The sequence below is a fragment of the Ruditapes philippinarum genome, unplaced genomic scaffold (genome assembly GCF_026571515.1).
Source record: "Ruditapes philippinarum isolate M1 unplaced genomic scaffold, ASM2657151v2 ctg2914_1_1_1_1, whole genome shotgun sequence".
NCBI lineage: Eukaryota > Metazoa > Mollusca > Bivalvia > Venerida > Veneridae > Ruditapes > Ruditapes philippinarum.
The window spans coordinates 161,592-174,747 of NW_026856295.1; the positions used below are offsets into that span (position 1 = coordinate 161,592).

Genomic DNA, 13,156 nt, shown 5'->3' on the forward strand with positions numbered 1-13,156 from the left:
TTTAACGGATTTTTAACGGCGTTTTTGACAAAAGGTTTTTTGAATCGCAAATTTCCAATAGGTGGTTCAGCAAAAGGTATTCCAAGAAACGTATGGATTGTTGCAGATTTATCAAGAAATGTTACATCTTCTACTTGTCCGTTAATGACTCCAATTTTTGTTGATACCGACACCGTTTTAGTTTCTGCGGTCCACAAAACTACGTACACCACTGGTAGGAGTAATATCACTTTTGCCGTCATTGTTGTATTTATTCTGTTCCTAAAATCCTTAAATAATAAGAATTTTAATCAGATTATACGAGTACAACGAGACAACTTTAAATCTTATAAGAACAAATGAAGTTTTTAAATTTTAATAAAATGGCATTGGTTGAGAGACAAATAATGAAAACTGACGTTTTCAATTGCTAAATAATATATATATAACATAGCCGAAATCCTTGCAGTACACGATGGAGTTTATAAACATAAATTATGCAAGATTTTATAGCTTTAATAAAGACTTTACATTGATTCAGATCCGTCCGCGAGTTAAACGTAATATTCATCCGCCGTTATCATAAATACCTTTTTAATTGTGACACCCGAAACATCAAATATAGGACGGTGAACTAGGTCACCCCCCTGTTCTAATGATGACCTAGATAAAAAGCAGACTTTCCACTTAACATGAAATATAATGTACATGTCTATATATAGCATCTAATGATAGTTGCTATTTGATATAACTGTTATCACATACTAGTGCAGCTTTCTGACAAAATTGCAAAGTGTGATTTTAAGACGTTAATACACATGAAGAAAAATATTAGTACATTGTTCAATTTTATTAACCTCATTGAAAAACAAAAGCTTATGATGAAATAAAAATAATAGTCATAATGCAGCGGTTTGCAAAATACAACTTTATGATTACTAGCTACCTGCATTCAATATCATCTATTTATAAATCTTTGCAATGTCATATGTAATGTACACAGATTTGACAAATGAGTATGGTCCGACATATATTACGTTAAATTTCAAATATATACATGTATATGTGTGAGTTTTCAATATGCTTTTTAAAAAGGCTTACCTTTCCTTAATGTCCCATCAGAAGAAAAACGTGAACTAAAAACTTAAACTACCAACAAAAGATAACTGAAATTTATAACGCTATTTAATCTAATGTAACCATTGCAATTTCACAACGTACTATATACTGACATGTCGTAACACTCAATAAGCAAAAAAAAACACGTTTTATTGGTATCTCAAGGCCCAACTGTGCATGTGAGAAAACAAGAATATAACAAATTATTACAAAACAAAGTAAAATGACATATATTAAAATGAAACCATGCCAATGCTATGAACATATGTATATAAGAAAAACAAATTAAATAGATAAAAATAATACATGTACAAAATGTAAAAAATTAGAATCAGAGAATGAGATCAAAAAGAAAATTTATGTCAATATGTATTATTAAGAATAAAGATAATTTTCTTATAAAATATTGCTAGATTGAGTAAAAGATTTTTGCATCAAATTTAACAATGTTGGTCTATGAAAATACGACTTGTCGTCAGGTATTGAAAAAAGGAACAATTAAATAAATAATGAAATTCGTCACCCAACAGATTATCAGAACATGAACTACACACTTTTAGACTTCTATCCAAATTAAAAAAATCTACCTGTTTCAATTGGCATTTTGTGTTTCATACATCTAAATTGCTAAATCTGATGGTAAAATGTTAAAGTATTTTTAAAAGCCATGTCGAGTTTAAAAAAAAATTATAATTCAGACATTTACTGGATTCATAAATAGAAGTTTGCCAACCATGAATAAACTGATACTTAATTCTAACAGAAATGATTTTCTTAAAATGAGGGACAAAATTGAATGTTTGAAAAATTCAATAACTTGACAAAACGAGAGAATCTAAAGAAGTATGCACACATTTCAACCAAGGAAAATCCACATCAAAATCAAAGTATAATTTCTTTGACATGAAATATAGCATAGAACAAATTTTATCTTTTTTTATCATAAATCAATTTGCCTCAATAGCTGGGCTGCGTTTCATGGAGAGTCCTCAGTTAATCCTAAATCCTAGGACTTATGACCAATTCTAGGAGAAAAAGTTTTTGCACTTAAGACCGTTTCAAGTAACTGTCCTATCTTTTGTCGTAAACTTAAGGTATTACGACCCTAATGGGCACTATAAGGAACTAAAATATTGACATCATAGGTCAGATATATACCTTAAAGTACACCTGCATGCACAATTTAAACAAAGTTTACCGTACGGAAATCAAGTTATGGCCACTTTTCTGAACTCAAGCTAGGATGTTATGAGGGCCCTTTTTTAGTAATGAGGAACCTTTAAACAATCTGCAATAACATTCTAATGAAAAATGTTTTCCCATTAACATTTAGTACCATTCAGCTAACATTCCACATAAGCAAAATTATGGTTTCTTCTTAAAATTTATGAAATCTGTATAAAAATGTTACCCTACCCCACCCATTTTTACCACATGTCTGACCATTTTCCTACTTAGGGAGCCTAATTTAAAAAATCCTTAAAATTTACCCAAATGAGGGCCTGTTTTCAAAGTTTCCCTAAATGTTTAAAGAAGTATATTGGTTGATCGTGTAAAATGTGAAATACTTTTACCGTCTAGTTTTGATTTTATTATACTTTGAAAATATCAGGTACCATATTTATTACTAGATTTAGCATAATTTAGCCAATAAGTACCTATATAAATTAAAAAATCAAAATAAAACAATATTTTCTTTCCAAATGGGACATGAGAGATACATAAATAATGTTAAAAGAAAAAAAAGAAAGAAAAAAAAAGTTGACCCTTCTGGGGATTAAACCCACGGCCCTCATTTTCAATGTAGTTAACAGTAGTTCTAGCCAATTTGAATACTCTTCAAAGTGGAGGTAATGCATTAGGATGGTAATACCTTAAGATTCATGACCGATTCGCTCTCCTGAAAAAAAGTTACAAAATACAATTTCACGCGCATAATCCCGGATTGGATTTTCTATGCAATTGATTATAGCAAGTTAGTAATGTGTTGCTCTCTTGACATAATAGATATAAAGATTTTATCATGCTGACTGAAAATATATATACCATATTTCACGAGAAACGAAAAAATAACCTTTTTATTTTATTTCATTATCAAAGACAATGGTGACGAATCTCCTTGCTTGCTACTCAACTGCAATTGTAGAATTTATTTTCTTAGTTAGACCATTTTCTATCATTCTAGACAGTTTTCAAAACGAAATTCAACAAAAAGTTTTGTTTTTCTTTTCAAACAAAATGGCGAAAGAAGTCCTTTGAAATAATTATGAGTTTTGACTCCGCCCACTTTCATATTTATATTTCATATTTATTTTTTAACAAATACGAAATATATTTGACTGATAGGCTTATATAGCACTATATTTCATGGGTAAAATTAAATAATTCTCAATATCCCCTGTCACTAATTCGGTGATTTGCATGATCAATTCCTTGGAAATGTGTACAGTATCGACTTATCAACTCCTCGTCAGTATCAACGTCCAGCGCCTGTGACTTGTCCCCCCGGCACAGGGCCCCCGTCTTTAAAATACTACCATGAACGCTGCTGTGTTTGAGTTTGAGTGGTTTTGACTTGGGAAAATCTTAAGATACCTTTAAAACACTCCTAGATTTAGGACTGTTTTTGGTAAAAAATTTAGGAGTCATAAGTTAGGACCTTTTTAAGACTTTCTTTGAAACGCAAAATTGTCTCAATTTTCATTTTAGGGCATACTTAAGACTTAGGACTCTCCATGAAACCCAGCCCAAAACTCTAGACTTAATTTGCAATGACAAACGCAATATTCCTAGCTGAACAAGATGGTGTAGATTGCTTTAGTCCGAAAACTGATTTAGTATATTTCAATTGGAAACGATCAGTTACCTCTAAATTTTCTACTCCCCAGACATCTGATTTGTATAAAATAACAGAAGCCACCGTTGCATCAAATAAACTCAATTGTAGATCGAATGATAAGGCAATTTTACCAGTCTTTGTTAAAACAGAAAACATCTTTTCGGGCTTGATCAGTCAGTTTTTTTCTTGTGCTTAAAGAGTTTCCGTTAAATTGGAAATTGAACCCCTAGATAATCAAAACAATCTACGATCTCAAGTATGTAACCCTCAAACTCTAGAGGATCAATACTATTCAACCCCCTTTTACTTTTACAGAACACATCCTTTATTGCTTTGGCAGTTTTTACTGTTAAATCCCAAGTATTACAGACATTGCATTCATAGCTTTTTGTAACTCATTAGGACTTTCAGCTAAAATAACCGTATCATCAGCAAATAATATAAGATAAACTTCAAATTCGTTTGTAATTTAAATATGACTAATACTTTCGCACACGACATTTAAATCTTCGAATCTCCTAGACAGGAACGAGTTCAAGTCATTTAAGAACAATGAAAATAAAACTTGAATACATTTTCGTCTTGTCGGACGCCAAAAGTCAGCTGCTACGAATCAGTCACCTCGTCCATTTCAAATAAATACCACACGTTTGAAGGAAAGGACGAAAAGTCATGATTAAATGATTTAGGAGACAATCAGACACATTTGGAACCCTTCGCCAAATTTCCTTAACATTAGTGGTCGAAATTTGACAAGGACATCTAGGATCGCATGTCTTCTTTAATATAATATCTATGTAGAATATGGAGAGGACAATTTTGCGACCCGATTTTGCTGAATAAAGCGCAACGCGGATGAAAATTTAAAGTTTAAATAATTTGGAATTTGAAAATATTTGGATGGATTACAAATTTGTTTGCACTTTAAGATTGTTTAAAGCCATAAAATTGCAAGTTATCTTTGGGAATAACGCCGTATTACCCTCGCAATGAAGAGTTTTCAAATAGGCTAGAACTACTGTTAACTGCAAATGAAACTAAGTGCCGTAATTTCAAATCCAAGAAGTGTCAACGTTTATTTCTTTTTTTTCTTCTTTAAACATTATTTATTGATCTTTCAGATGTGTTTTGGGCAAACAAAGTGTTTAATTTCAATTACATAATTAACTTATGTATTTATTGGCTAAATAATGCAAAATTGTATAACAAATATGGTATACAATGTACGTACATAAATACCTTAATTAGATTCAAAATATGACTGTAACCCGTTTTTGCAGATACATTTGTACCTTAAATGTATTCAATTTAAGAGTACATCTCGTTTTTGTACACACTTATATATACATTTGATAGATACAATTTCATAGATTGCAAGATTGCAACCTGTTTGTGTACATAATTATACCTTAAATGGATTCATTTGTTTATGTACACACCTATATACAGAAAACAGAATCATGATAAGAGTGTTACCCGTTTTTGCAAACACCTATATACCCGAAAGAGATTCATTTTAACTGTGTAATCCTTTTTATACACATCTATATACACTTGATAAACACAATGTTAGAGAGTAACACGTTTTTGCAAACGCATAAATATTTTCGATTTAAGAATGCAACCTGTTTTTGTACAGCTATAAATACCTTAATTAGTTCCAATATATGAATGTACCGTTTTTTACCAAATACATACGAGTATATACCTTAAATTGATTCATTTTAAGAGTGCAACTAGTTTTTGTACATACCAATATACCCACAGTAGAATGTGTAACTTAATAGATACAATGTAAACGTGTAGCCCGTTTATGTACACGCATAAATACCTAATATATGTTCTTTTTAAGAATGCAACCTGTTTTATACATGCATGAATATCTTAAATAGATTCAATATAAGAGTGTAACATGTTTTTGCACATACATATATACCTTAGATAGATTCAATTTAAGGGAGTAACCCATTCTTGTACAACCTTTATACCCAAAATAGGTTCTATATTAGATTGTCACTCGTTTTTGTACATGCCTTTATACCCTTATAAGATTCAGTTTTAGAATGCAACCCGTTTTTAACACACCGATATACAGTTGATTGATACAATATAAGAGTTCAACCGTTTTTGCACAGATTTGTTAAGCCTGAATTCAATTCAATTTAAGAATGCAACCCGTCTTTGTACAAACCTATATTTTAAAGTATAAAAAATTATACATGAACGTGTTCACTCTACAATTGAATCTGATCAAGGGTATAGAGGTATTGTAAAAACGGGCTGCAGTATTATATAGACTCTATTTTGGGTATTTATGTATGTACAAAAAACGGGTTACACTCTTATATTTAATCTAATTAATGTATTTATGTATGTACAAAAACAGGTTGCATTCTTAGTCGGGTTGCACTGTTCAAATGAATCTTTTAAGTGCATGTAGGTTTGTGCAGAAACGGGTTACAATCTTATATTATATCTTATTAAGGTATTTATGTATGTACAAAAATAGGTTGCATTCATAAATCGTATATAAATCAGGTATTTATGCGTGTGCAGGAACATTTTGCACTCTAACATTGTATCAAGTGTATATAGATGCGTACGAAAACGGGTTGTACTATTAAAGTGTATCTCGTTCGGGTATATTGTGTGTGCAAAAACAGGTTGCACTGTTAAAGTGAATCTCTTTTGGGTACAAAGGTGGGTACAAAACAGGTTGGACTCGTTAATTAAATCCATTTAAAGTAAATAATTATGTATATGTATGTTTAAAAAAAGGCTTATACTTTTGAAACAAAGTTATGCACATTTAAATAAATTACTAAAATATCTGCCAAAAAGCATAAATTAGTTTTATTGTTAAACAATGTTAAAACTACAACTCTCTGTATTACATCTGGGGGCATAATATATTTTAGATTTAATGAAATATTTAATAATACTTAAAAGAAACCTAGTTAGGGAGGGTGTACGTGCATCAATTACTGGTTACATTACTGTCAACGTTTCCCAGGTGTATTTCTCCCAGTCTCTTGGTATCTGAAAAAAAAACACCTTATATTTTTGAAAACTACTTTAAAGTTCTAATATATTTTCTAATTCGGGGAGAACTCGTTTCTAGGACACTTAAAAACCACGATATGCGGGCCATTACGGCATGCGCTTGTAATAGTCTTCATTATGTGGTACGCAGACATGGGAACATACACATGCAAAAACGGACGTTTGGTGTTAAGGTTTTTTTTTCACATTTCTGTTGAGGAATGAAAAATCAACACAAGAAATTTTTATTTGTTTTTAAAAACCTTTCACTGAATTTTCTGAAAAAGATCTATTAGTATATCATTTATAAAGTATGTTCGTAAACAAAACTCCATATTTTAGTAAAAACACATTTCAATTATGAAAAGGTTAAAACTATTTTGCTGTGTTCTTTTGAGAAAAGAATATAACCAAAAATATATTTAAGCAGTATAATCATTTTTTTCCACACAGAATGGTACGAAAAGCAATTCGTTTTACAACCTTGATTAACAGCCGTTCAAACTGGGCCATCAGAATTTTACCTGTCATACTCTTTACATCGAACCTTATAATAGTTTGAGTAGACTACGAGGGGTGTTCAAATATGAATGAAACTAGGCTAATATCTCGCTTTTAACCCCGTTTTGCACGAACTATGTACATGTATGGCATAGATGGTTGTGTACGCTCTCATACGATACAATATGTGTGTAAATCAGTTCAGTCTATCTTTGACCATAGCTCGATATACGCTATCTACTCGTGTTTACTAAAGCTAAAATGGTTGGGAAAGGTCTCCCTTCACTGTCCCAATACGGTCCTAAATCAAGAACCTTTGAGCTTCCTCAACCTCTTAACTAGTCTAATCTTGCCCCTTGTGACATTTTCCTGTTTCCAAGGCTCAAAAACATTTTGCTGGAAGAAATACTCAACGCGACAAAATTTCGGCTCGCCTATTTTCCAGTGTTTGAACAGTATACCTGGAAAGATTATGAAAACGCATTCAAAAATTGGATTAAAAGACTAAAACTTTGTATATCAAATGGTGGTGAGCATTTTTGAGGACTGAGATAATAATTTAATTTTGGCACTGTTTTTAAGCACTTCTGAAAATTTACCCGGTTGCATTCATATTTGAATATCCCTCCTACTTGTATAATAATGGACTGCTATAAATTTAACTGTTTATTAACTTTTGATGTAATACCACTGAATTAACTATCTTGCACTACGTAAACGGAGTAGAACGTGAGGCCTTTCTTTACTTGTTATTGTTGCATACCAACAAAACGGCAAAAGTCTCCGCAGTACAAGTTTGCGTTCTTACATTTAAATACCTTTATTGTGTAATGAAAGTTCAAATCCTAAAAAAATGAAAGTACAATTATGCGTCCTAAAATTGTTTATGTATGAATATGCGTCCTGAAATGATTGAAGCACCCGTTCATGCTAACAAGAATTAAGCTACTATCAAGCGTAATATGCACTATGGTCTTTTCAATCAGTCGATCAGCCAAAGTCCATATAGATCTAACCGGCTTTTATAAAAAGGAATTTGTTTAGGGCGAACAATTGTTATCTTTATCGCATGTTTCTTTATTTAAATTTTCAGAATATTTTTGTTTGTAACATTGTGCAGCTTTGACAATTCGTGGTAAGATATTCTCCAAGAAATTAGCCCTCCGTATGTTCCACCGTTGTTTAACATTTCCTGACGTCATATCACGTGATATTTGTAAATAATGCTGGTGTTTTCTAGTGTATGGAATCCAATCGAGTCCAAGGTCTGACGGGAGATTAGGATTTCTGAAAAAAAAAAATAGAACGCTTTGCATAGGTATTATTTAAATTCTATTTAAAATAAAAAGATATTTCTCCGGTTAATATAGTGCAAGGCTGCATAACGTTCTTTGTCAATTTCTACTCTCATATTCTAAAATTCTCTTTATCATTTAATGTTGCGCATTTTAATTCTTTTTTGGGATAAATTACTGTTCTTGTCAATCGGTAGATATCGACTCTCGAACAAACTCTGAGCCGCTCTCGTCCTTTTCCGACAATTTTCGTAATACCTATTTTAAGTTTATTGTTGTCACGTGAGATAAAGCTTGATTTTTAGCGTCTGCAATCCTTAACATACATGACGTATAAAAATAAGGATATTTTATGATTAAAGTGGTCAAAGATCCGAAGCAAAATATTGCTGTTATGATTTTTTATCGAGTACACTTGCAAGCTTGGCCAAAGGTACAATACTGGCGTCACGTATTTTTTGTCTCATTAATAAGATGTAAGTCTGAGTATTAAACCTGAAAGCCCAACACAGCTATGCCTTTAATATTGTCTTTGAACATTATTTGAAAATAATGATATTATCCCTGACCATGTGCAAATGTCTTAATAAAGGCTAAAATATCTTATTTTATTAATAAGTCAGGCTCTAATAAGGATGTGTTCGACCTAAAGATTTATAAAATAAAGACGTCGCAGTGGAAAAAACACTTTCATGTCAGAAATTTAAAACATACTAAAAACAGGTATCACGAAAACAGTTGAAAGAAAGCGATTGCGGCTTCTTATTAATTGATATTACCAAAAATTAGTCGCTTTATATTAAGTATAGTTGAAGAAACTCTCTTGAAGTAAATGTTTTGAAAAAGACATTTCTACCCATACCCAGTTTTTGCAAAGTTAGACCAAAGCGTCATGACGTCAGCAGATAACTGTAGTTCCCACTTTACCGGCTTTGCATGAAATTCATCTTCTAGTTGATCAGAATTTACAAAACCAAATACAAAAGGGAGATCTCCAGCGTGGACTAATTTCTTAAACCATGACGGGGGCTGTAGAAAGCCTGAAAACTCGGGAACTATTTCAAATAGATACATATACGTGTGCTTATTGGTCGAAAGTTTTGAATGTGCATTAAGTGTAACATACAAATCCTTTGTGAATGAAACATCACCAAACATGGAAATGAATTCTTCTCTAATATTATTTTCATCATCAGGATTTTCCCAGTTTGTATACTCCGATATGACGGCGTCTACTACAACTTTGGGCACGGTTTCTCCAAAAACTTTCCCGATTGTTACAGGAACAAGTGTTTCCTCGAAGTAAGTTTTGTTTGTCGTAAAGTTTTCAGCGTCAGGATTTCCTGTGACAAACGGACTAATGCCAATGCTACCCTCTCCCGAGTTCACGCCAGTCATTATATCCAAGCTCGAAAAGAAATCTGCAACTTCACTTGACATATCGATGTCTTTGTCAAACACACGTTTTGGATCGGTTTTTACAAAGTCACCGTCAAATGTTGGTAGGAACGAAGATGGAAATGTAACCAGTCCGTATGTGAAGTTACAAACGAAATCTGATAACTTTTCAACTGGTACCTGACGCAAACAATTAACCAATGACTCTGATCCGTCTGCTTCACAATTTGCAAGATTTCCAATCTGTTTTGCGTTTTCTTTATTATTTTCATTTAGCCCCCAAAAGTTACCAACACTTCCACTCTGACCTATGGCTTTTTGAAATAGTCCTTTATTTCCAGGATAGAGCGTTTGATGAAATACACTAGCCGACCCAGCCGACTCTCCAAAAATTGTAACCCGATTCGGATCCCCTCCAAAAGCAGCAATATTATCATGCACCCATTTTAACCCCATATGCTGGTCCCATAGTCCGTAATTACCCGGTGCATGCTCATCGCCGGTAGAAAGAAAACCCCACACTGATAACCTATAGTTGAGAGTAACAACTATAACTCTGCCATGTATTGCCAAGTGGTGTCCTAGATACATGTCAGAGAAACCAATCGTGAATCCACCTCCATATATCCACACCATAACTGCCAATGGCTTTTCTTCTTCATTTAATTCCGGGGCATAAACATTCAAGTACAGACAGTCCTCATCATATTTTAATCTTTTACTCTCCAGAAATCCTTTTAATCCAGGAAGACAGGCATTGTTGTGATTAAACGCGTTTAACGGATCTTTTAACGGCGTTTTTGGCAAAGGTTTTTTGAATCGCAATTTTCCAAGAGGTGGTTCAGCAAAAGGTATTCCAAGAAACGTATGGATTGTTGCAGATTTATCAAGAAATGCTACATCTTCTACTTGTCCGTTAATGACTCCAATTTTTGTAGATACCGACACCGTTTTAGTTTCTGCGGTCCACAAAACTACGTACAGCACTGGCAGGAGTAATATCACTTTTGTCGTCATTGTTGTATTTAGTCTGTTCCTAAAATCCTTCAATAATAAGAATTTTCATTGGATTATTCGAGTACAACGAGACAACTTTAAACTTTAAAAGAACAAATATAGACGTTTTAATTGTTAATAAAATGGCATTGGTTGAGAGACTAATGATGAAAACTGGCGTTTTCAATTAATAAATAAATATACATACATGTATTACCTAGTCGAAATCCTTGCAGAACACGGTGGAGTTTATATTATGCAAGATTTTAAACATTAAATTTGATTTAATTTATCCATGAGTTAAACGTAATATTCATCCGCCGTTATCATAAATACCTTTTTAATTGTGACAGCCGAAACATGAAATATAGGACGGTGAACTAAGTCAACCCCGTGGTCTCAAAGAAATTATCTAATTATGACATACATGTAGATAAAAACAGACTTTCCACTTAAAACAAAAATGTATGAAATATAATGTACATGTGTATATATAGCATGTAATGATTTGTTACTGTTTGATATAAACTGATAGTGCAGCTTTTTGACAAAATTGACAAAGTGGTGATTTTAAGACGTTATAATACGTTAATGCACATGTGGAGAAAAAATATTAGTACATTGTTCATTTTTATTAACCTCATCGAAAACAAAAGCTTATAATGAAATAAATAATAGTCATAATGCGGCGGTTTGCAATAAACAACTTTATCCAATTCGTACGACTACTTGCTACCTCGGCATTCAATATCATCTATTTATAAATCTTGCAATGTCAAATGTAATGTACACAGATTTGACAAATGAGTATGGTTCGACATATATTACGTTAAATTTCAAATAAATACATGTATATGTATGAGTTTTCAAATATGCTTTTTAAAAAAGCTTACCTTCTTTTAATGTCCCATTAGTAGAAAACTGAAATCACCGCCGATAGATAAATGAAAGATATAACCTTGTTGAATATGTGAGAGTAACTAATGCAACTATTGCGATATCACAACGTACCATATACTGACCTGTCGTAACACTCAAAAAGCAAAACAGTTTTATTGATATCTTAAGGCCCCACTGGGCAACAATATAACAAATGATTACAAAACAAAGTACATTGACATATATCAAAATGAAACCAAGCCAATGCTATGAACATATGTACATAAGAAAACAAAACAACCAAACTAAAATAATACATATATATAATGTAACAAGCTAGAATCGGAGAATGAGATCAAAAAGAAAAATTATGTCAATATGTATTATTAAGAACAAAAATATTTTTTCTTAAAGAATATTGCTAGATTGAGTAAAACATTTTTGCTTTCACTATTCATTTACTTTGAAAATTTAACAATGCTTGATCTATTTAAATACGAAATGTCTTTTGATTGTCTTAAAATGAGGGACAGAATTGAATGTTTGAAAAATTCAATTACTTGACAAACCGAGAGAATCTTAAGAAGTATGCACAAATTTCAACTAAGGAAAATCTACACCAAAATGAAAGTATAATTTCTTTGACATGAAATATAGTATAGAATAAATTTTATCTTTTTTATCAATCAATTTGCCTCAAAAGTTAAGAACCCTAGACTTAATTTGCAATTACAAACGCAATATTCCTAGCTTAAACATACATCATACAAGTTGGTGTAGATTGCTTTAGTCCGAAAACGGATTTAGTATATTTCAATTGGAAACGATCAGTTACCTCTACATTTTCTACTCCCAAGATATCAGATCCGTATAAAATAATAGGAGCCACCATTGCATCAAATAAACTCAATTGTATATCAAATGGTAAGGCAATTTTACCAGTCTTTGTTGAAACAGAAAACATAGCTTTTCGGGCTTGATCAATCAGTTTTTTCTGGTGCCTAAACAGTTTCCGTTAAATTTGAAATTGAACCCCAAGATAATCAAAACAATCTACGATTTCAAGTATATTACCCTCAAACTCTAGAGGATTATTAATATTCAACTC

The 13,156-nt window shown here is 32.1% G+C and overlaps 1 protein-coding gene and 1 long non-coding RNA gene across 3 annotated transcripts; both read right to left on the reverse strand.

Annotated features, from left to right (window-relative positions):
• Nucleotides 1-133: 133 nt before the first annotated feature.
• LOC132746121 (uncharacterized) lies at nt 134-3,978 on the reverse strand. The gene is made up of 3 exons (XR_009627948.1): nt 2,972-3,978; nt 1,081-2,186; nt 134-269 (listed from the first exon to the last, which is right to left on the reverse strand). It is a non-coding gene; the product is annotated as an uncharacterized LOC132746121 (long non-coding RNA).
• Nucleotides 3,979-8,133: 4,155 nt separating this feature from the next.
• LOC132746123 (cholinesterase 1-like) lies at nt 8,134-12,213 on the reverse strand. Of its 2 annotated transcripts, none has more exons than XM_060735193.1 (3): nt 12,063-12,213; nt 9,638-11,217; nt 8,134-8,767 (listed from the first exon to the last, which is right to left on the reverse strand). In XM_060735193.1, the coding sequence occupies exons 2-3, from the start codon at nt 11,188-11,190 to the stop codon at nt 8,521-8,523; spliced, it is 1,800 nt and encodes a 599-aa protein (XP_060591176.1). In that variant the 5' UTR covers nt 11,191-11,217; nt 12,063-12,213; the 3' UTR covers nt 8,134-8,520. The 2 variants fall into 2 exon arrangements, with proteins under 2 accessions (XP_060591176.1, XP_060591177.1); XM_060735194.1 differs by lacking the exon at nt 12,063-12,213 and adding an exon at nt 11,506-11,598.
• Between the last annotated feature and the right edge of the window lie 943 nt (nt 12,214-13,156).

Excerpts from the sequence above, each read along its gene's own strand:
- LOC132746123 (XM_060735193.1), bottom strand. The coding sequence starts at position 11,190 with ATGACGACAAAAGTGATATTACTCCTGCCAGTGCTGTACGTAGTTTTG. Across the intron at positions 8,768-9,637 it reads TCTAACTTTGCAAAAACTGG|AAATCCTAATCTCCCGTCAG; the intron begins GTATGGGTAGAA and ends TTTTTTTTTCAG.